This window comes from Dunckerocampus dactyliophorus, chromosome 8 (assembly GCF_027744805.1).
Source record: "Dunckerocampus dactyliophorus isolate RoL2022-P2 chromosome 8, RoL_Ddac_1.1, whole genome shotgun sequence".
Lineage (NCBI taxonomy): Eukaryota > Metazoa > Chordata > Actinopteri > Syngnathiformes > Syngnathidae > Dunckerocampus > Dunckerocampus dactyliophorus.
The window spans coordinates 17,003,148-17,026,921 of record NC_072826.1 but is presented as its reverse complement, the minus strand read 5'-3'; the positions used below and the strand labels follow the sequence as shown (position 1 = coordinate 17,026,921).

Here is a 23,774-nt window from a genome sequence, read left to right as displayed (position 1 = left end):
ATGTGAATTAACCTAACATGGATGTTTTTGGAATGTGGAAGGAAGGCAGAGTACCTGGAGAGAACCCAAGCACTACACAGCGATGTCCAACTAGGCCTCCGTGCGGCCCATAATTGCAACTAAAACATCACATTTTGCAGAAAATACTTTTAAAACACTATATTATGATATTTTAACTCTATATTTTGCCATGACAGCACTACAGTTTGCTGTTATAACATTATTTTACACCATCTCCAATTTGGTTTGTGGTTTAGGTCAAATGAATCAGCTTCAGCAAATGCTGCCATTTTTTTTTTGTTACCAATTAGTGTTTTTTTAATCCAATACTTATAATTAATATGATAACTGCAAAATTGATGTACGGTATATACCTATACCCCTTCCATTTGTGGTTCTATGGTTATCATCACACTTTTATCATTACACATTACTGGAAGCTTTCTGTGGCGGCATCACAAAAAAAAAAAAAGCAAAATATTCTTGTGGAGTTAATCCCTAAAATGCTTCCTGATCTGAAGTCTCACCAGATTTGTGGAAGTTTCGCTTTGTTTGACTTTTGACGCATATTTTTTCCAGAAAAGATTGGTTGAACTCTAAATTGTACCACTCTTGGAGGTTCCACTGCGAATATGTGAGTCTGGGAACCAAACATGAAGCGTAGCTATTTTGTCTGACCTTCACTCTCAATATCTTGCAGATATATTCCTGTCTACTTTTGACATGATCTTTTTTGTGCACTCTTTTAAGCCATAAAAAAAATGTATTGTGTGATGTAACACACTGCAAACTCTTGCTAATATTTGCATCACAGACTTAATGTCTAAAAATGAAGAGGTAAGCGTGGGAAATCATGTTCCTGTTGCATCTCCTCTCATAAAAGGCTCTATGCAAAGGATTCGAAAAAATAAAACTTGATCAAGTTTACAAAAATCTAAATCTATAATCAGTAAATATTCTTTTTCTGGTGGGCTGGCTTGAACATCAGATGGTGCTAAAACCAAACGTATTGCACAACACACAGCTTGAAAGCATGGCTTTTGTCATTTTTTTGGTGAGAAAAATCGAAATATTATCGTTCTAGTGTGAGAATATACTCAAATAAGATTTCCCTCACTGTTTTTGAGTGAGCGATGGATTAGCAGATCATCGATCCAAAGAAGAGAGTAAAATGCGTCCTTAGGCCTCTTTAAAGTTGTGCTGATAATCCCAACAATAGGTTTGCCATCAGTGGAAAGGTCCCTGATGTGAGTGTCTTGAATAGACAAGTCTTAATTGGACAGAAAGTCATTAAAAGTGTATGGATTTGAGATTATTGCCTTATCAGGCCATTAACGCGATATCTGGCCTGTGCTTTAATGGAGCTGGCCCCGAGACAAGAGGGCCTTTTCTCATTGACGGGGGACATAGTTTCATGCCGCCTCCTCAGAACCCTCAAAATGCGTAACCACCCCGCCGTGGCAGCTTCTACTTACATACATGGATTCAATGGTGGGATCAAAGCCGGGAAGTGTTGGGGGATGTGTTAATTAAAGATGTTTGCTCTTGATACAGCTTCCCATCGTTAATGAACGCTCCGCCTGGTTCCCATGCAAATGTCTCTCAGACAAAGCCAGCAGAGGTGAAAACATAAATGAGTAATGACAGAGGAACTGTTGACCATAGCAGCGTGATGCTATTGAAAGGCTGTGCCACTCTTACAGATGCGTGACTCGCTAAAATGATTAACTAGCATTGCCGTTGTGATCCTTCTCTCCACCACGGTCCATGATTAATGTCTGAACATGATGCTCTGATCATCAGGCATCACAACATCACACATGTTTTGACTCCTTTGACCTATGGAGTGATCTTTCTGCTGTTCTCCAGTAGAATGTGATATTTCACCATTAACATCTATTGTTTTCCTTGCAAGACACAAAATGATCCTAAAGTTGAGTGCAACATGAGCAACACAATCCCCCAAATATATACACTATACTATGTACTGTATACCGGTGGTCGGCACCTGTCGTCCCAGAACTCGTTGGTGGACAACAGCGGTGCGGGATGCCAACAAGCTGAAGAAGGAGTCCGATTGGATCTTTTTGGCCCATGGGACTCCGGAGGCAGCAGGTCAAGCTGAGGCAACAACTCAGACGTGGAGGAATTTGGGGAAGCCGTGGAGAACGACTTCCAGACGGCTTAGAAGAGATTCTGGACCACCATCTGCTGCCTCAGAAGGCGGAAGTAGTACACCGTCAACACCGTTTATTGAGATGTTGTGGACCGGCGGAAAGAATACGTCGAAGACCTCCTTAATCCCACCGGCATGTCTACCAATGAGGAAGCAGTGCCTGGGGACTCCATGGTGGGCTCTCCTATCTCTGGGGCTGAGGTTGCCGAGGTGGTCAAGAAGCTCCTGGAGTTCCTTAAGGCCTTGGATGCTGTGGGGTGTCTTCGTTGAAACGACTTTGCAGCATTGTGTGGAAATCGGGGGCGGTACCTCTAGATCACGTTGGCCACCGGCCTGCCTTCTCCTGGCCTGTTTTTTCTCTTTTGCAGTCACTCTTGGGCTGGCTGGAGGCGGGAAGGCTGGGCACACCTGTGGCTGATTGCTCACTCCATTTAAGCTGACCGCTTGCAGCTGTGAGCCGCTGGTTGTTTGTCCTCATTCCTACTGACTACCCTCATGTGGACTTTCGCTCTTCACTCGGACTGCTTTTTCTAGTTGCTTGTTTGCCTAGTTTAGCCCAGCTACTTCCCAGCTTTCTAGCCAGCTCTTTAGCGCGGTTTGCTTTGTTCATGGTTTTTGTTCTCAGTTTTAGTTTTTTGCCAACACCATCGCTCTTTGTTCTTGGACTACTATTGCACGCTGTATTATTAAAAGAGATCGAACTGCCCTTCAAGCTCTCCGCGTCTGCATCTGGGGTCCAGACCTTCTTGACAACGTTAAAGATTGGCAGACTGGGGTGGTGGTTCCCCTTTTTAAGATGGGGGATCGGAGTGGATCACATTATATTATGACTTTAAAAAAAAGTGTTTTTCTTTAATATTTCAGCTCTGTGCTACTAAAATGATGTTATTCCTCATAATATTACGAATTTATTTTCGTAAAATTGTGACTTTTTTCTCTTTATTCTTTATCACATTTGTTTTTCCATTGCTACTGTTTTTTTTTTTTATTTCACCCTAATGAGATTAAGCGGCATAGAAATGAATGGACGGACGGAGATTATAACTTTTTCACCAACCTAATTTTCCAAAAATTGCAACTTTATTTGTTGTTTTGTTTCTCGTAACATTATGACTTTAAACATATAACATATTTTTTCTTTAATATTTCATGACGCACGACGTCGCCATACACCACATCACCACAGCTCCGAGATGACTGATGCATACGCACGTCCCCCTTCCTGCGCTTACATCAAAGATGCGGAATGGGGGGGAAGAGGGGAGGTTGAGCGACAGCTGGGTCCGGCGGGGTTTGAACCCAAGTCGGGATCGCACTGCCTCATCCTCTGTGGGCCTATGATCAAAACACCAATGAAAGAGGGTGCCCACTTGACGACCCCGAAACCTACCGCCCAACCACGACGTCGCCATACCTCACCATAGCAACGTGATGACTGATGCATACATCGTTAACATTCACGCCCCAGGTATCTATGCTCATTTTGCCTTTAATAACATTATATATTATATATTGGAACAAAACAACTGTGTTCAAGTACATCTGGCCTTGAAAATGTTACATTTTGCCACAATTAGCATTTAAACATCATATTCTCCACAAAAATAGTATAGCCATAAAACCAGCATATTTAGCCTGAAAACTGTATATTTTGCCACCAAAACTTTATGTATCGATCGAGAGAGATGGCCTGTTAGTCCCAGTGGCCCAGTTAAAGTGTAAGGATGCATCAAAGCTGCCATGCGTCCTGCTGGGCGACAGCAGAGAAACTGATCCACTGTGTTGTTTGCAACGTCTAATTGCAATTAAACCAAAGTGAAAACAATCAATATGTCCTCCCGCTGACACCAACATCATGACTGTGTCCAGCTTCACCTTTGAGCTCATGTTTCCTTTTTAGCTTGTGTTTCCATCTGCTTCTCCCACTACAGTACAGTATGCATTATATATCTGGCCTGTGAAGGTCCTGTAAATGTCCTGTAAAGGCAGTGGGCTGATGAGTGGGGGGGGGATGCTGCTCATTGCCAGGTAGAGAAAGATGATCTGCTGTGGCTACAAGTGCTTGATTGATTCGAGTGGAGTAGTGGTCATCCATCTTTGCTGCTGCTGCTGCTTTCACTTCTTGTTGCTTGGCTCGCTCTCCGATGTTCTCGCTGCCAGCGCTATGCTGCTGGCTTGTGGTCAGTGGTGTTTTTACACGACAAAAAAAAAACATGGTGGTGCCATATTCCTGTCATATCCACAATGATGTTTCCTTGGCAACTTGGGGAGGAGAGAGAAGCTGCCATATATAGCAAAAAAAGGACTGGGAGACTAGTCAAACTAGCCCCTTTCATTACATTTTGCCACAAACACATTACGTTTTGCCTTGAGAACATATTTTGCCACAAAATATTATATATTTAGCCATGAAAACTGTTTATACTGAGACAAAGCTAATATATTTTGCCTTGAAAAGCATATATTTAATCAATGTTGTGCATAACAATCAAAAGTCGCCGCCACCCCGACAGGATGCATCGGTATGGCAAATGTCTCCTGTATGACATTTCTGTTTATTTAATTGTCCGATTAGCAAGAATAATGATCTCACACTTACATTAAAGACATTATACAGGCTGTAGAAAGTCATGGTGTTTCTGCAACATTATACTATTGGCGACATGCTGACAAACAGAAACTAGCAGCCGCCACGATCCAACTCAGTGTGCACTCAGATGGTAGGCGGGGCTTACGCACTAAGCCGAGATGCCACGCTCACAGTAGCAGCGGCCGAAATTTTTTTTCTCCGTAAGGTGGCTGGGCTCTCCCTTAGAGATAAGGTGAGAAGCACTGTCATCCGGGAGAGACCCGGAGTAGAACCGCTGCTCTTCCACATTGAGAGAAGCCAGATGAGGTGGCTCGGACATTTGGTCAAGATGCCTCCTGGATGCCTCCCTGTGGAGGTGTCCAGGGCAGGACGTAGGAGGCCTCAGTGAAGACCCAGGACACGTTGGACAGACTTGGACAGACAAGTACATGCACCCTCCTTCTCCAGCAAAAGTTCTGATACTTTCTTGTAAAAGTCAGATCAGTCTGAGTTTGGCAGTGACAAGCACCTTGCAGCTGGTGCATGACCTGGCCCCCTTCAGGATAAGGCAAGTACTGCAGCAACTCCCATATGACATTTCTGTGTATTATATTGTTCGATAACCAAGCGATTTTTCATCACGAGGCTGTGCCTCACCTGCCTCTCCTGACCGCACATCACTGGTTCGTTCCTTGAAAGCACCATTTTGTGCTGTGACTGGTTACACCGTGACTTCGATTCCAACTGTTCATCAATCATCATCCTTTATCATTCATTAGTGGTAAGTACCTATACCTTTTATACTTTAAAACCTGGATAGTGCATTTAGCATTTAGCTTGTTAGCTTCCATTGCAGAGAGGTGAACGTCAAGTCAACATCAAGCTAGCGGAAGTGTTTGGAGGGGGAGGGAGCTGTGTGCCAAAAATAGACTATTATAATATTTTCGCTATTCACTGGTAGGCGCGGAACGTAACTCCTGCAAAACGCGGGGATTGACGGGGATCGATGGCCATCAAAACCCTAAATTATGCGCAGCAAAAGCTTTGTTTTGCCAGAGAAGTGGTATGACCGTGAAAATGTAAAATTTTTCCACAAAAACACTACATTTCCAACTTCCTGTGATGTCACTTCTGTGTGGATGGCCTGAAAGGAGCTCTTGCACTGATCCCCACGTTCTGAACTGTTTTCACAATTTTCCTGCCCACACATCTCAACCACAATTACAGACACGTCTGGCTTGACAACCGTCTGTCATGAGGAACTAACTTGTCAAAAAAGTGCTGACAATCTCTAACAAGCAAACTGCTGCTAACGGACAATCTTCAAAGGTGTTGATTACCAACATTCGTAATGCCTACAAAAAGATTGTGGGGCCACAACTACAGAGGAGGCGGACTTGGAAGACAGCCGGGAACCAGGTACATTGTGGCAGATCATTGTGTATAGTGCAATTCAATCACTGCTCCGTATTGAATATGAATATGTAAAAAATATGTAAGGGAAAAAGTAACAAGCTTTTTTTTCATCATAGCGCCTTCTGGTGCCTATAATGCAAAATTACCACTGTCTATGTTTGAGAGCATTCTCCCCCAGAGTAATTAGAAAAAAAGATCAGAGGCCATTAAAGAAATAATACAACAAATTGCACATTGTTTGTTGGCCATTATGAAGCTTAAAGTACCCCACTTTAATTGCAAATGCTCATTAGGTATTCAGGGTGAGAAAGATACAGACAAATTAAAATGGAAGAACAGTGTGCTAAATGTATGTTAAATACTAATTAAGAGCAACTTGGGCACCCTAAGTGCATTTCACCTCACTTTTATACCTGTCACGCTAATTATTCCCAGGGAGACAAGGCGCGAAAATAACTGTCAATTAGCAGACGGAGCATCGAGTTGTTTGAATAAATATGCTGCCATGACTGGAACTTGTTCGTGACGGCACAAATTGTTACATGGCTTTATTAAACTAATATGGTGAAGTATCAACATGTAGTTTCCAGTCAGGAGTCAAGGTGGTGCCGTTTGCATTGTCTCCAGACGTTTGACCAACGTCTTATTTCCACATCCATTCTGTAATCTGCCAATCACGCTGCTGCTTCACTGGGCTACGCAATATTGCTGTCATGCATGACGAGCATCTCCATTACCAGGCCACGCCAGGGAGGAGAAAATTAACTCAGACTTTGATGAATATGAATACATTCAGGAAATTAAGTTAGGGAGTCTAGTTTGCCTTTTCATCTAACACAAATCTCTTTCTGTGTCAAGCTTAAACAGTTTACAGCGCATGGAACCTCAAGTGGTTTTACAATCTGGAGAAAATATGCTTAAAAAAAATCATCATCATCACGTGTGACGCCGCGTCTTATTATGCGAGATGTCAACAAATGTCATGTTAACGTCTTTTTTTTGTAATGCAACCACTGGAGGGCACAGGCGATGGTAGGGTGTGATGATAAGCACCAAACTGTAAAATTCAACTTTGGTGTTATGCAGGTCTCTGGCCTGGCTGCTCAGTACAATATGGCTGTGGTCAGTGACAAGTGCACGCTTTAAAGTCAACCATTGTATGTATTGTGTTCATGTGAAGAGACACATTACATAACACAGCACATCTCTCACAGGTTAACACCTGGAGGAGGTGTACACAGGAGGTTAACTTCTTTTATGTGCATGACAGCTATGACTGTTAATATGTTACTTAAGAAAAGGCCTGAAAAGTCAATTAAGGATTCATGAATGCAACAGACCCTAGAGTGTCGCATATTCACGATTCAGCATTCGCGACACAAAATCATTTTGGGGGATTTGAGGATTTTCCATAATTAGGCAGTTTATTGGTAGTAAACCCATCATTTGCCCTACACTGGTAAAGCTCGAGTTGAACACAAAGTAGTCAAAAGCAAACTTCAATTTGCTTGAGGGGGTGCTCTTTATATCCAGTGAATCAGCTTGATATTTACTCCCATACTCACACGTCACAGCAGCTTATCAACACAAATGCCGACCTCACTCATGGTGCAACCAAAAATAACACAACAATTAACGCGCGTGGAAAACAATTTGTAACTGTACCACACGGACTGCAGGTATTTAAACAGATGGTTACACACTAATATAGACGCAAAACCCTACTATTTTATACTAATGTATTCCCAGCGATGTATGCTGGGAAGCCCAAGCGCACACTTCCCAAACAGGAAGTTACCCAGCATGCCTTGTGGGTTATGTTATATATTATTATATGAGTATAAAACAGTATTGTTTTGCATTAGTATTATTAGTAGTACTGAATATTGGGGATCGACTGTATTTGTCGCACTCTGCAGTGACACTACTCTGGTGCTGCCGGTGAGCACCTTATTGGTTTCTCTGTTTGTTTTGGGTTTGGTTTCTCCTCTCTTGCTCATTGTGTTTTTCTCATTCCAGACCCTGGGCTACCTTAAATGAGTGGAGCTACCGAACTAGCCACAGGTGTTCCATATCAGAGTTACCCCTTTATAATGACACCTGTGGCAGCAGGAAGGTGTCGTTTGATTGCTCTTCATGTTCCCACACTACACATCTTCCTCATCCTGCTAGAGTCATTCCTGATTCATCTTTAATTATTACGCTAGATATGCGGTCATGTATGGTTGCCTTCCTATCAGTTCGGTAGCTTCTCCCAGTTAGCCTTCCCGTTTAGAGTTCTGTTACATTTATTTTCAGTCCCCTTCTTTCGTGATGCCCTTTTCGTTTCTCTGTCAGTCCTGCACCATAGGTTTTTGTTGTTACATTTTTTCTTCCTGGCCGCTGTGATTTGCTGTGCAAGACATTAAAAGGACTACTTTATTGACACCACCCTGCTTCTTCGCATTTTTGGGTCCAACCAGGTGTGTGGCGTGGCAGTATTTGCATTTCCAATATTTGAAACAGCTCTTAGTGTGATGCAGTGCACCGCAATAATAAACATTGTTAAATGATTACCTCTCTGACAGTGTTGACCAAAATGGAGCATTATCTTTATAAAGATTGAATTTGTATCTGATTAAATTCTGCAAGTGTACCTATTATTGTGGCTGGTGAGGGTATCATAGGGGTGATAGGACATCATATACAGTGCGTCTCATATTCACTGTGTAGGATGTGATATGTTCCTCTCCTGTTCTCTTGCTGTAACATTTGGAAATTTCCTCAGATTTCACTAAAAATAGATGCAGTTCAATTGACGCGCACGTGCACGCGCACACTACCGGGCTTACTTAAACATTCTCTCTGTGTTTCATTCGGTCCCGCATAGTTTACAAAGATATCGATTAGGCTCAATGTGGACGGTCAGCTCATTACAGAACCAAAGAAAAAAAAAGTATGTCTGAATTGGTTGACTGGGTCTCATATGTGAGTTGAAACAAGGTTATTTGTTACAATTTAAAATTTAGACAGTCAACAAACAGCAAAACTTAGCAACTTTTCACACAGTACTTGACGTCAAAACCAGGCCGTACTCATTTATACTAAGTATCCCTGTGAGCACACTTTATGGAAAGCCATAAAAAAGTTACTGCCAGCTATTTCATTTTCAATTACCTCCTCAATGAAAGCTAATTCCCTTCATGTCATACTGCAGACTAGGTGCAATTTTTTCCTCTTTCAAGCTGATATCTCGTGCATGCAGGGCACAGTGCGATTTACTTTGGTGTTCCTTGCATGCGCAGGAAAAGCGAAAGAAAGAACAGAGCAAAACAAAGAGAAGGAGGGCTGGAGGTGAGAGGGAGGCCTTGGTGTGAATATTTAATTAGTTGTTCTGTGGAAAAAAGTAATTAGGATTAATTTCTCCTCCAGTCAGGACGTAAATGGTCTTTGAACTCCTTAGGAGAGAGTTCCTCAACTGGGAACATTGAGACAAACGCTAGTAGTATTTAAGCCCTTCATAGTGGAACATGCTAACACACAAAGGCAAGCAGTACACATGTACTCAGTGGTGCTTCTATATGAAATGGTGCTGGGGGAAAAGTACAGCGCTCTTTCTTACTGGCTGTTGTGTATCTTAGTAATCTTGGGATTTAAAATTTAGCTAGCTAGCAGGCACAGCAATGTAAATCAACAGAATATCTACTTGTCTTCATGGTCACACTCTGCCACTTGTCAGACAGAATTTCTCGCTTTGAGCTGTAACAGAAGAGCCGGCTATCTGTGATGTCAAGTGTCAACTCCTGAGTATTGTGGAAATACTTGTTCCCCCACTGCCTCACCAAAAATTCCAGGGCTTTGTTGCCCAAACAGGAGAAAAAGAACTGAGAGATGTGGCCAAAGTGAAAAACACAAGCCAACACACAGTAAGAAAATGACTAAAAAAATGACCTTAACAGCACTATCCAAGTATTTATGCACAAAACATTTCACAGTTGAATCATGACATGAAAAAGTTTTCTTCCACAGCACCATCTGAGGCCTCGCCCAAATGCAAAATGGCCACTGAATGTACAGTATGATGGAATTGGACAAATACGATAAGCAGAAAAGACTGTTAGAAAATGAGCCTTGCAAAATGTAGTCCTACCAAATACACGACCATCCAAAGTTGATAGGCGTGCACATTGTGAGAACTGTAACCAGCGGAGCACTTTCAATCAACTCTATAAGTGTAGTGTAGTTAAAAAATATGTTCTAACTAAGAGAATGCTTGAAATAAAGACAAATAACTTGGCCAGTTTATTATCTTCGCAAAGAGGACAGATAACATACAGAGTGCAAGCGCTCTGTAGATGTCTGCCCACAATTGGCTTTCCAGCTCAGACTCATCACTCCAATAACTTATCACATGCAAATGAATTACATCAATAACCATCACAAAAGAACCTTCTTCCACCAGGTGTCGGTGTGCCTCGGGAGAGAAGTTACCTCAAAAGAAGATATTTCCTTTGACAGTTGTGTGCTGTTGAGAATTCAAAATTCTCATAGACTTGTTATTCAAGGATGACGTATTCACTTTAACAAAAAGACGGTGACGTGTACTGTTGAAGAAGCGTAAGAGTAAAAAAACAAACAAACCTTAATATCTTCGAAGATATAGAAACTTTTTCTCTTCAATTGTGTTGGACCACCTCGAGTCATACGACGGCTAAGTCCAGCTTTAAGCCTTTCAAACTCATGGATCGGAGCTCCAGAAACAATATAAAAGGTATGCAGGATATACAGTAAATTCACTTTAATATCTATAGTATCTGCAGATGAAATTTCATTAAAATCTGATGGTGCAAAATACAGTATGTTAATTGTGGCCTGGAATTACCTTGTACATGCAATTTGTAGTGTGGCGTGGAAACGCATACAGCGTGCTGCTGCACAGCGGCGAAGCTACGTGGTGGCCAGGGGTTCACTCTCCGGCCACCCCACTGGCCATCTAGACATTTCAGGTATCAACTTATTGCCTATGTGAATAATGGTCTCACCTTGGCCACCCCAATGGGACATTTCTGGCTTGGCCACTGCTGCTGCACTAAGAGTGCTCGGCATACATGGTAATGGTAATGGTAAAGGTAATGGTAAAGGTAATGGTAAAGGTAATGGTTCAATTTTATTAGAACATGCATACAAGTTACACTGGAAGACATCACATAATTCAATTCATAGTTCCACATGTCCAAAAAGATGAGAAAGAAGCAAATCTTATTTAATCCTAACCCCCATCCGTTCCATATCTTTTGCAGTACATTTATTCACTTCCTGTATTCCATTATGTGAATTTTTAATACATAGAACAATGATAAGGTAATGTAACAATATGATGATGTCATTATTAACATTTTTTCACAGGTGATAAACAACCTATTTTAGTTTGATTTTGATCAGGAGTGTATAAAGTCACTTATTTCTTCATATAACTCGCATTGAACAGTCAACAACACCGTGTCTGTCTCCTTTCTTACGTCGGAACAGTATCATTTAAGTGGTGCGCTGTCATGTGTTTCTGTGTTAGGAATAGGTTGTCAGACATCAACCAATCAGAGGGCGGAAAAAATAGTGACATCACTGTTGGCCCTGTGAGTCAAGTCTGAAATCTGATCTGTTAAAGAAACAACCCATTTACAAATAATGTTTAAGTGACGTGGGCCAGCACAACCTATTTTGAAGGCCCTAAGTAGATTACATTGGCGTGGCAACACATAGAAGCTGATCTCTGATTGGACAAAAAAAAAAACATACACGTACACATACAGGAAGCAGTGCAACCAAGAGAAATCCATAAACGCTGCATATTAATACGATTTCTCGGGGCAAATACTCAAATTAATTTTGTAAATGTAGCTTCTGACAGTGTCAAAAAGGCTTTGCTGGCTGTGACTGCACTACTTCCCTCGTGTTTACAATAATTACCCCAAATGTATTGATCATGTATTTAGAAACTGCACGAGCAAACCTTATGTGTTAGGAAGAGCACAAGCAAGCTAAAATATCTAACAGTGCCAGGATACATTTTTAGGATCCCCGACTGGTTATTGCGATGAGACAGTATTTAAAGAGCAAGCCGAGACAAAAGACAATACTTTGTCAGAGCTCACCAAATCCTTGTCACACCCATCCATGGTAGATAATTAAGCTCCATTTAATATACAATGTGCTGAGCTATAATTATTCAAAGCCTACAAACAGCTATAGAAATAACACCTAGAACTTATGAGATGATAAAAACATCCTCTTAAAGAGTAGAAATATCAATCGAGTGATAATACCACACTGAGACCTGCTAATGTCATTCCTTGTCCTTCATTTGCTCCAGGCAGGCACTGATATTAAAGTGGCTTGCAATAAAAAAACATAATGCCGGCTTGTGGAGTAAAACACAAAGCAGTCTTCCTGTCAAACTTCATCGTCAAAGTAAAAATGCTTATTTTCCGCCTGTTCTGTTTGGACAATTCCTTGAAGAGGTTTGCGTGCACAAGGGTAATAGCACGGCTGGTGAATGTACTCTTACAACGTTGCACATGCCAGAGTGCAATATCACTTAAGTTAGAGGACGGTATGGGAGGCTTTCTGTTGACGGATCCCTTTGCTGTCAATAAAGGCGCCCTTGACTGATAATGATCATTGCCCACTGAGGTAGTATGGGGGATTCTCATTATTAGATCTAACGACCATCTGTCTGCCAAGACCTTGTCTGTCACCTTCTGCCATCTCATGACGTCATCGCCTGGACAGGTGCCAAGACACCCAGGAATTTGGATCCTCGCCGTGGCCCCTGCGAAATCGACTCACATCATCGGGGTCGAGAGCCTCTTGTTTCCTGCGACTCCTGTCTGGCCAGTGATAACAAAAGGGGCCTGTCAATGGAGCCCAAGGGTGCGTTCATGCTCCCTGCCAGCTTCCTCGCGACTTGGTGGCAGCTGAACTGTGCAGCCTTGGCTGCAGTAAAATGTCGTCTGTGTGGGGCGAGCTAGAGGGATGGAAAGCAAGCCAAGAGATTATCTCTCATGACCAGTATTATTTAAATGAAATGTTCAAGAAAGCTTCACCAACAGTTGTTTAATGACTCTTCATCATTGACCACCATTATGTTAAAATGAGCACCATAACTACTTCCTACTCTATGGTCTGGGCTAAACATGAAAAAAAGATTGTCATCGGACCAAAGACTGTATCGTAAAACATACGCATACAGTAAGGACTTGATTGGCCAGCTTTACATATACAATATAACATAATGCTGGGTTGAATACATGTGGTGGATGCCAGCCTGTGGGGCTGCGTGGGTGTGCGTTGGTGAACCTCGCTCCCTCTGTCTTGGGAGCTGAACACGCAGTCGACAGTCCGGGCTTTTGGCTGTGTGCTCAGCGCTCTCGTCTCCCATTACGAAGGTCCTGCGTTCGAGTCCCGGTGCGGGCAGTGCGAAACAGGGCGGGTTACACACATACATTCCTGATCAAAATTTTAAGACCAGTTGAAAAATTGCATTTTGCACTGTTGAATCTTAAGGAGGTTCTCAGTAGAGCTTCAAAATGCAAAAAGAAGAAATGGGAATGAGACAAAAAAAATTTTGAGTAAACAATTTATTGCAAACAACCATAAAAGTGAAATATGCTGTTCATCAGCTGATCAAAAGTTTAACACCGCAGCTCTTAAAAGCAAAAATCTTGGCAAAAATGAGGATTTAATGCCACTTTCTGTCAAGTTTTCACACTGTCGTGACCTTTTGATGGCAAACGCAAAAAAAGCTTTCTCTTTGAATGTAGTATCTATCTATAAGCTAGGCCACTTGCAGCGCACCATTGCTGCTGAGGTTAGACGCGGTAAAACAGTCATTTTAAACTTCTTAAAAGATTCTATGAAACAAAAAAGCTAAGTGGTAGACTCAAAAAAATGTCAGTCAGTCCTGTATGATCAGCATTGGAATCGGCCTGATGGGAGCATCCGTAGTTAGAACACGAATGTTTTTCAGTTAAATACATGAGACTAAGAAGTATCTGAAAACAATTTGAAAACTTTTTTCAACCAAAGCGAATTATTGTCTTCTTTTTTTGGTTTATCCTTTTAATGAGAAACTTGTATTAACATTAAAAAAAACGCCAAAGGATTCAGTGCCTCGCCAGCCATGTGCACACTACATACATGCAAGCATATACAAGGCAGCGGTGAGCGAAAGCCTTGAATGCCAGTCATTTTATTCGGTTTAACTTCGAATTGTGACGCATTTATTCGTTTAATCTGTTCTTTTAAACCACTGTTGGTCACATCCGCTTTCTGGTGTTGTTGTTTTATGTTTTGGTTGACAGCATCTTTGAGGTTTGTTATTTGTTTGGGGTGTTTCTAACATTTATTTGCCTATAAGCCCCTAAAGAAGCAAAATACAAATGAAACTAAAACAGGGATGCTGCAAAAGAGAGATACTCTTTAAAAAATCTGCTATATAGAGTCTTCTTGCATGAAAAAGAGGTTCTATTTTTACATCGCCCCTTACTCCATAATGAATTAAGTAAGTTTTCTTACGGCACAAGTGCTCCCAATAAATTACTGTTCCTTTCAAGCTCTCTGGGCTTTCAAGGGGGCCATTTGTAAACTAGAGACTCGCTTGTGTAAAAATGTGATCATAAGCAATTAAAGCCAAGCTGAAGTAAAGGGCAAAATGACAAAAAAATGCACTTTCTATTCATCTGGGCTCCTCCAGTCTGCATCCTTTCTGCTTCTATCTGTGAAATGTAATATCATCATCAATTAATACCAAACACGTGTCACAGCCGCATCATACACGGCTTACCCACAATTGCCATCACCTCGGCAACAGAGCATTGCTCATCTTCCAGGCGGCGCTAATCAATACGCTGCCTTTGCAGATGACTGCCTCATTGTCGTCGCCAAAGCTATGGCAAATGGCAATTATGACCACATAATGAAGAATTTCATGGGTGAACTAGCGACTTGGTTTTTTGGCAACATGGTTGCAATGAGAGACCACACATTCTGCGTGTCATGGCGAAAGTCAAACCCCTGGAAGTAATTATATTTTAACTGTTAACTTCAACTTTGGATTGTCCAATAGTATATAAAATGACCCAAACAGTCCTGCAAACTTGATGTTGACGTTCTCCTCCGATTATGGATCAACATTTATAATCAAAGTGACTGATGTAGTTATTATATTAGATTCAGCTCCAGAACCCTGCCCTTCTTTCTTCAAATGCCGTTGTTCCCCCATGACACAATCCAGTTCTAAGACCTAAATGTGCCTCACACACTTATTAAATACATTTTAAAGTATAGAATGTATAAGTACTCACCGCTCATAATACAGGGTCAGGCAAAATGATCTGACACATTTGTAGGTTAAATAAAAGGCAAATAAAGTAAAGAAACAAAAAAGTGTTTTTATTTTCGAAAGTACATATAGTGCCATTTTTTTCATATAATGCCATTTTGCTTTGTTTCTTTATAATGCCATTGTTTTTCGTTTCTTTCTCAGTTGCTGCCATGAATTGGACTGGTGAGCATTGCGCTTTCATTGTGGAAACGTTGATCAAAACAAACAAATCTGTAACTGCAACGCAACGAGCGTTCCGTTTGCACTTCAATCTTGGTAGACGTGATCCCGTACCAGCTCCAAACACGACCTTGTTATGGGTTACCAACTTCAGAGCTACTGGATCTGCATTGAGTGTGTAGACAATAATGGATCCCATTTGACTGATTTAATTTTTAAAACATAATGAAACAGAATGGCATTATATGTACTTTTCAAAAATAAAAACACTTTCTTGTTTCTTTACTTTATTTGCCTTTTATTTAACCTACAAATGTGTCAGATCATTTTGCCTGACCCTGTATAAGATGATTAATGAACAGATGGAATCAGAGGCACGTTGCAGCACACAACTGTGGTGTGTTCAAGGACCGCCAAACAAATTGCAAAACCTCAACATTTCATGAAAAACATTATCATTCATTCCCTTTTTAATCACATTATTTATAAATGATTACACTTATGGTGACTGAGATGTGTTTTTTTGCGGAAAAAGCGGCCTGTTTACGAAGAAACATTTTTTGGCCATAAATCGGCAAACTTGAGCTCCAGCTTGTGGGCTTTTTGAACTTCCAGGGCCACCAAGGCTGAGCTACTGGGAGTCTGCGATACTTCACATTTTGGTATCGTCCGATACCAAGTAAATACAGGCCCAGTATTTCACATACTGATATTTTTTACTGGAAAATGTTGAGGATCTTTAAGAGAATTTGATCAGCAATTTGTGAACATTTTAACAATATATAAATATAACAATATCAACTATTTAATACAAATATTTTCCTTTGTTGCATACAATTTATGAACAAAATAATGCCTGTAGTGCAAAAATTATGTAACTAAAATTAAGCAAAAAATAATAATAGCTCTGGGTCCAGGGAATATTCCCTGAGTTTGTAAACAATACATAAATATTACAATATAAAACATGTAACAACATGACCAACACGCAAAAGAAACACGTATATTTAGGAAAATAAACACAGAAGTGAACAGAAAAAAATGTATCTAATCACACTCGTATCGATCCGACACGACTAGCATCGTAGTATCGACACAATTGATATTCGGATCGGGTTAATTTACGCTTCTGACCTCAAAGGTGGAACAAAAGATCTTAAATCAGTTGAAATGCCTCCTTCGACTTCATACGTTCATTTAACAACATGAATCCGCTGTGCAAGAAAGTTAAACTTCGGCTGGCTAATTTGTACTGTACCGAGATTGCTTACTCTCTGCGTTAGCTTACGCTAGTCGTGCTGCATTCAGGTACTTAACATAAATGAGAATTTGGTTTCGTGCACTGTCAAAATGGTGTTCCATGTGTTAGGTTTTAGCATAGCGCAGCTGGAATGACAGCTGACGTCGTCACCTGGCGTAAGAACCCCCGCCGTCCTGTCGTCTCTCTCCTTCCTCCACGCATCCAATTTCATTTTGATCGGTCCACATCACCACAGCAGCCATCGGAGCTCCACTTGGACGCCGGTTGTCTCCGCCTGGGATTGTCCCCCTTTTTTCCCCCACACCAAACCCAGGTGCACACTTGTCCTCCTTCAGGAATCTTTACATTCAACGCGGGTTGATTAGCTGCATTATCGTGGCGGGGGAGAAGGCAGCTAAATAAGAGGATGCCAGAAAGCGAGCAGAGGCGACGATGTGACAGCTCGTCATGATGCAGCTGTTTCTCCAGCAGCCTTGCTTTTCATTGTAAAAAAAAGAGGCTGTAAAAACAACCCCAGTTCAGCAATCCACCAGAGGAAGACAACACCGCTTCTTTGTGTTGTGTTTAAATCCAGCGACATTTTTGGTCATTTGTCTCGCAAGGCAACTTAGTGAAGTGCTGCTTCATTTATCACGGATGCACAACCCCAGCTGAGGTGTATCTCTTTGCACTTTGTCCAGGGGGTTCCAAGTGGGAGTGCGTGGAATGCTGGCTCTCAAGCTCCATGAGATGCATGGAAGGGCGTGAACTTGCAGACTCTTCATAAACCCCCCACCCTCCTCTCATCCTTAAAAAGAAAGCTCTTTTTTGTACATTCAAACCCCGCTATTGCAGTCTACACTCGGCCACCATGGATCTCAAAGCGGACTCAGAGGACCTGGACTACAAGAGACCGGCTCCCATCGAGGTGTTCGCCAGTAGGTCCACGCTGCACGGCATCTCGCACATGTTCACCTACGAGCGCATGTGCGTCAAGCGGACCTTGTGGATCCTCTTCTTCCTGGGCTCCGTGGGCGTGCTGGCCCTGGTGTGCGTGGACCGGGTGCAGTTCTACTTCCAGTACCCACACATCACCAAGCTAGACGAGGTGGCCGCCCCGCTCATGGTGTTCCCGGCGGTCACTTTCTGCAACCTCAACGCCTTCCGCTTCAACAGGGTGACTCGGAACGACCTGTACCATGCCGGGGAACTGCTGGCGTTGCTCAACGGCAGGTGGGTGCAGTGTTGTGATACCTTCACACCTTGAGGCATGACATTTCGTGTGTTGTTTTCAATGCACTTATGACGTACAGGCTAAGTAGAAAACACCAACAAGTTTTCCATAAACACCTAACGACAATACGTTGCATGCCACCTGTTTGTCCCCTTTAGGCTACCGTGTGTGTTAGTCAAGTTCGAAATGTATCCAACAATTGTCAAAAGCTGCACTGACTTGCATACGAGTGGGACCACACGTGTGTGGTTTTTGCATGTCGTTAAGTCCAGGCACATCAACACACAACGTAAACATGTCTGTCGCTTCACATGCACATAGTGTAAAACATCTGTCTGTACGTGTACATACGTTAGCAGCAAAATAAAAATATAGCTATTCACAGACACTCATCTGTCTGCCAATTCACATTCATGCAATGTAAACATCTTTGTTCATGCATGCACATGTTTCCCCATTTACACACACATGATGTTCAGTATGTCTGTCCATTTACTGTACATACAAGCACAGTGTAATCATCTCTGTCCACACAAAAAATCTAGACATCTTTCAGTTGATTAAAGCACAATGCAAACATGTCTGTCTGTTCACAGACATCCTTAAAGTGAATATCTAATCATACAACGTACACATTATGCAAACATCTGTCTGTCCATTTACTTGCAAGCATAATGTAAACATGCCTGTTCATATACACCATACATCTCTGTATGTTCACATACTGCACCTGTACACATGTAATGTATCCTTGTCTATTCACATACAAGCACAATGGAAGCATGCCTGTATAATGGGTTTATTTGTTTCAGACTTGCTTACCAAAGTTTCATTGAGGAACATCACTTGCACAATTCGACATGTCCGAAAAGAAGTACGGCGAAGCAGAGCTTATTTAATCGTGGCCGTTCTCCATGTCTCAGCAATTACTGATAGTTTGTTCCTTCCTTGTAAAAAAAGTATGTAATAGTAAATGTCATTAATAGAGTTTGGAGATAGAGCATTCGCTAGTAAATAAGAAATAAATAAACACATAATGACTGCGTTCATATACACTCCTGATTACAATTTTAAGACCAGTTGAAAATTAGGAAAAAAAATCAATTTTGCACTGTTGCATCTTAAGGAGATTCTGAGTAGAGCTGGAATAGAATTGGAGTGAGACAAAAAAACATTGTGAGGAATTTATTGCAAACAACCATTAAATTGAAATAGGGCTGATCAGCTGATCAAAGACCATAGCTAAAAAAAAAACCAAATACCCAAAGCCCCCTAAAGTAGAAATACAATTTTCAAAAAAACACTATTCTTGTTAATCACCTCAAAAAATTTTTGGGCATGCTTGATGCCAGCGTTTCCAGGAGGCGAGTGGCAATATTGCTCCAGGTGGTGAAGATGGCTTCATGGAATGTATCCACTGTCTGGAACTGGTGCTCGTTTTTGTAAACTTCCCTTGCCATTCATGCCCAAATGTTCTCAATTAAATTTAGATCTGGGGGACATGCAGACGGTCCAAAAGAGTGAGGTTATTCCTCTGGAAGAAGTCCTTTGTCAGGATGGCATTGTGAACTGCAGCGTTGTCCTGTTGAAAAAGCCAGTCATTACCACACAGATGAGTGCCTTCAGTCACATAGCCTAGCTCCATTGTTCCAATGAAGGAAAAAGCACCCCTGATCATCAGAGAATAAAACTTTCTTCCATCTTCCAATGTCCCACATTGGGTGCTCTGGTACAAATTCCAAACCGGCAATTTTGTGGTGTCGAAGGAGACGTGGCTTTTGATGATGATTTTTTTCTTAAAACCCTTCTCTCACAGATACCGTCTGGTATTTATTGGACTGCGATCGGCACCGGTGACAGCCTTCATTTGTGCCGAGGATCGTCCCGTGTCTTGACGGACAGCAAATCGGATCCTCCGGCTCATTTTTTGGGTCTGCCACTTGACTCTTTTGTTCCATAACCCTCAGAGTATTTTAAGTTTCAAATGACTGTCTTACTGCATCCAACCTCAGCAGCAATGGTGCGTTGAGACAGGCCTTGTTTATGCAGCTCAATAATCCGACTCCGTTCAAAGAGAGAAAACCTTTTTGCCTTTGGCATCAAGAGATCATGACAACGTGAATACCTCACAGAAAATGACATTGAATCCACATTTTTGCCAAGATGATGGCTTTTAAAGCCTCTGGTCTTAAATTTTTGATCAGCTGATGAACAGACTATTTCACTTTAATAGTTGTTCGCAATAAGTTGCTTACTCAAACCTTTTTTTGTCTCACTCCCATTCCTCTTTTTGCATTTAGAAGCTCTACTTAGAACCTCCTTAAGATCCAACAGTGCAAAATGTAATTTCTTGCAATTTGGTCTTAAAATTTTGATCAAGAGTATAAGCATGCAATGTATAGGACTACATCAAGCCATTTACTGTAGCACAATGTAAGCATGTTTGTTTATTCATATTCACCCATGATGTTATATTCCAAGCACTCCCATGCGCCATTCATTATAAAGCTTTACCTGTGAGTGTTGTAATTCTTACAAAAAACAAAATATTATGTCCTTGGTGGCGGTAATGATTTAGCTGTCTCTCTTTGTTTGCGTGTTAACAATTTCTCGTGGTACATTTTTAATCCTTTTTTGCTTGTTTAGCAAAGAAAGGAGATGTCTGTAAAGTCCTACAAGTTGCGGTGTGAGTGCAAAGCAGTGTTCTGACACCTGTCTCACTTATGCCACATACTGCTGGGACACTCTGAGATGCACGAACATAAATGCAAAACCTTTTAAGGGTCTCTGCCATCTTGGTACTAATTTTTATCCAGGGAAAAACTATTGGCTTATAGGTGGCGCACATTATGTGACACTCCAACGTGATGAATGAAAGCCTTTCCAGCAGTGTGTGTCAAGTGTGTGATGGGTAAAAATGTACCACAGATCACATGAGTCCCTCAGTTAACACATGCAGTTAATATTAAATGACGAAGAGGAAAAAAAAAATGCTGCTGGAGCACTTCCTTGCCTCCTCATCCAATATGACGATCCCAATATTGGAAGCTCTTAAATCCCCACTCCCCCCCTTTCTTCCTCCTTTTTTAGCTCCGCTAGGCTTTGATCATTTCAGTCTTTCTGCAGTCAAACTTTAAATTCACTGCAGAAACTTTAAATGTCTTGATTTTCTGATCACGTGCACAAATGTCTGTCCTCTCTTGCACTGCAAGATGCACGCTCATACAATCCACGCGCCTGCATCAACACAACGCGTCTAAGTAGCATCTTGAAAACATAACGGTGTATTTTTAGCGTATTGATCGACACAAGGTGCTCAGCCCAAGGCACAGTCTGAGTGTAGTTTCTAGCACCTGTCTTACATCCTCACATGACATAAATACGTACCCAATGTGTGACCTCTCGCTGTATAAAATGAATATGTATGTATATATATATATATATATATATATATATATACTCTCGATCAAAATCTTAAGACCAGTTGAAAAATTGCTAAAATTAGCATTTTGCACATTTGGATCTTAATGAGGTTTTAAGTAGTGCTACAATATGCAAAAGCAAGAAGGGGGAGTGAGACAAAAAGCATTTTGAAAAAGTAATTTATTGAAAACAATTCAACTGAAATAGGCTGTTTATCAGCTGATCAAAAGTTTAAGACCACAGGCTATAAAAGCCAAAATCTGCTCAAAATTGTCATTTTCTGTTAGGCATTCACACTGTCATGCCCTCCTGATGGCTAAAGCTAAGAAGCTTTCTCTTTTTCAACGTGGTCGGATTGTCGAGCTGCATAAGCAAGGCCTCCCGCAGCGTGCCATTGCTGCTGAGGTTGGGAGCAGTAAGACAGTCATTCTACATTTTTTAAAAGATGGAACAAAAAAGTCATGTGGTAGACCCAAAAAAAATCACACCTGCGCTGAGCCGGAGAATCCAGTTGGCTGTCCATCAAGACCCAGGGCGGTCTTCCACCCAAATTAAGGCCCTCACTGGTGCCGACTGCAGCGCGATAACCATCAGACGATATCTGCTGGAAAAGGGTTTAAAAAAACAAAAACTGAAATCAAAGACCTGGTCTCCTTCAACGCCACAAAACTGCCCGTTTAGACTTTGCCAGGGAGCATCAAACATGGGACATTGAAAGGTGGAAAAAAAGTTTTATTCTCTGATGAGAAAAAATGTAACCTTGACGGTCCAGATGGCTTCCAATGTTACTGGCATGACAAGGAGATCCCACCTGAGATGTTTTCTACCCGACACAATGGAGGGGGTCCATCATGATCTGGGGTGCTTTTTCATTCAGTGGAACACTGGAGCTTCAAGTAGTGCAGGGTCATCAAACGGTGGCTGCTTACGTGCAGATGTTGCAGCGGGCATCACCCATGACTGAGGGCCCTCGTCTGTGTGGTAACAACTGGGTTTTTCAACAGGACAACGCTGCAGTTCACAATGCTCGCTTGACCAAGGACTTCTTCAGGGAGAATAACATCACTCTTTTGGACCATCCTGCATGTTCCCCTCATTTAAATCCCATAGAGAACATTTGGGGATGGATGGCAAGGGAAGTTTATAAAAATGGCCATCAGTTCCAGACAGTTGATGCCCTTCGTGAAGCCATCTTCACCACTTGGAGCAATGTTCCCACTAGCCTCCTGGAAACACTCACATCAAGCATGTCCAAACCACTTTTTGAAGTGATGAACAAGAACGGTGGAGCTACTCATTACTGAGTCCTACTGAGAACATTTTTTGTTCTGGTTTGGAGAGTTTTTTGTTATTTTTTGAGCGACGATCTTAAAGTTTTGATCAGCTGATAAAGAGCCTATTTCAGTTTAACTGTTGTTTTCAATCAATTACTTTTTCAAAATGCTTTTTGTCTCACTCCCCCTTCTTGTTTTTTGCATATTGTAGCTCTACTTAAAACCTCATTAAGATCCAAATGTGCAAAATGCAAATTCTAGCAATTTTTTAACTGGTCTTAAGGTAAAGCGTGAAGGATACTGTCACAGTGATTTTCATGCTTTGGTTGGATTAAATTTCCCAGAAATGGCCATGGCAACATTGTTATATTATTATTTAACAACAGAACATGAGGTTATGGACTTACGGGTATTGGGCAGCGGTACACGCATGCATACGTAAACATTTAGGCTGATTTTAAGGATAATGTACGCGTCATTGTACATCTAAAATATCGAGTAACAGATGAGTTATAATGTGCGAATAAGTCAGCTGTGGTAGCTTTTGATTGGCCAACATACGACTGTATTATAAGTATTGCGTATGACATTAATTTTGTAATGAGTCTGTATTAATTTAGCTCTAAAATTTGTTTCAGTTTGGTTACTACCGTTAACGTCAGCACCAGTGCCATTACAGAAGCAAGTTTGACAATATAGTGTATAACACGTATAACACAGGCAGTCCCATTACAATGTGTTTATAAGTGAGGGTAAACAGCGAAGTGCCCGTCTAAAAAAAAACAACAAAAAAAGACAGTTCCAGATGTGTTTGTGGTGGTCCAAATTTATTCATGGCGGCTGCCACAAATAAATGAATGTATGGGAAACACTGGTTTATTTTGATCATGCTAGATAAAGT

At 41.4% G+C, this 23,774-nt stretch overlaps 1 protein-coding gene across 1 annotated transcript in view; it reads left to right on the top strand.

Annotated features, from left to right (window-relative positions):
- The first annotated feature begins 17,034 nt into the window (after positions 1–17,034).
- The window catches only part of asic1b (acid-sensing (proton-gated) ion channel 1b), a 209,265-nt gene continuing 202,525 nt past the window's right edge, over positions 17,035–23,774 (top strand). The window contains exon 1 of the mRNA XM_054783393.1: positions 17,035–18,175. Coding sequence (XP_054639368.1) covers positions 17,814–18,175 — 362 coding nt within the window. The 5' untranslated portion in view covers positions 17,035–17,813. The remainder of the gene's footprint in view (positions 18,176–23,774) is intronic.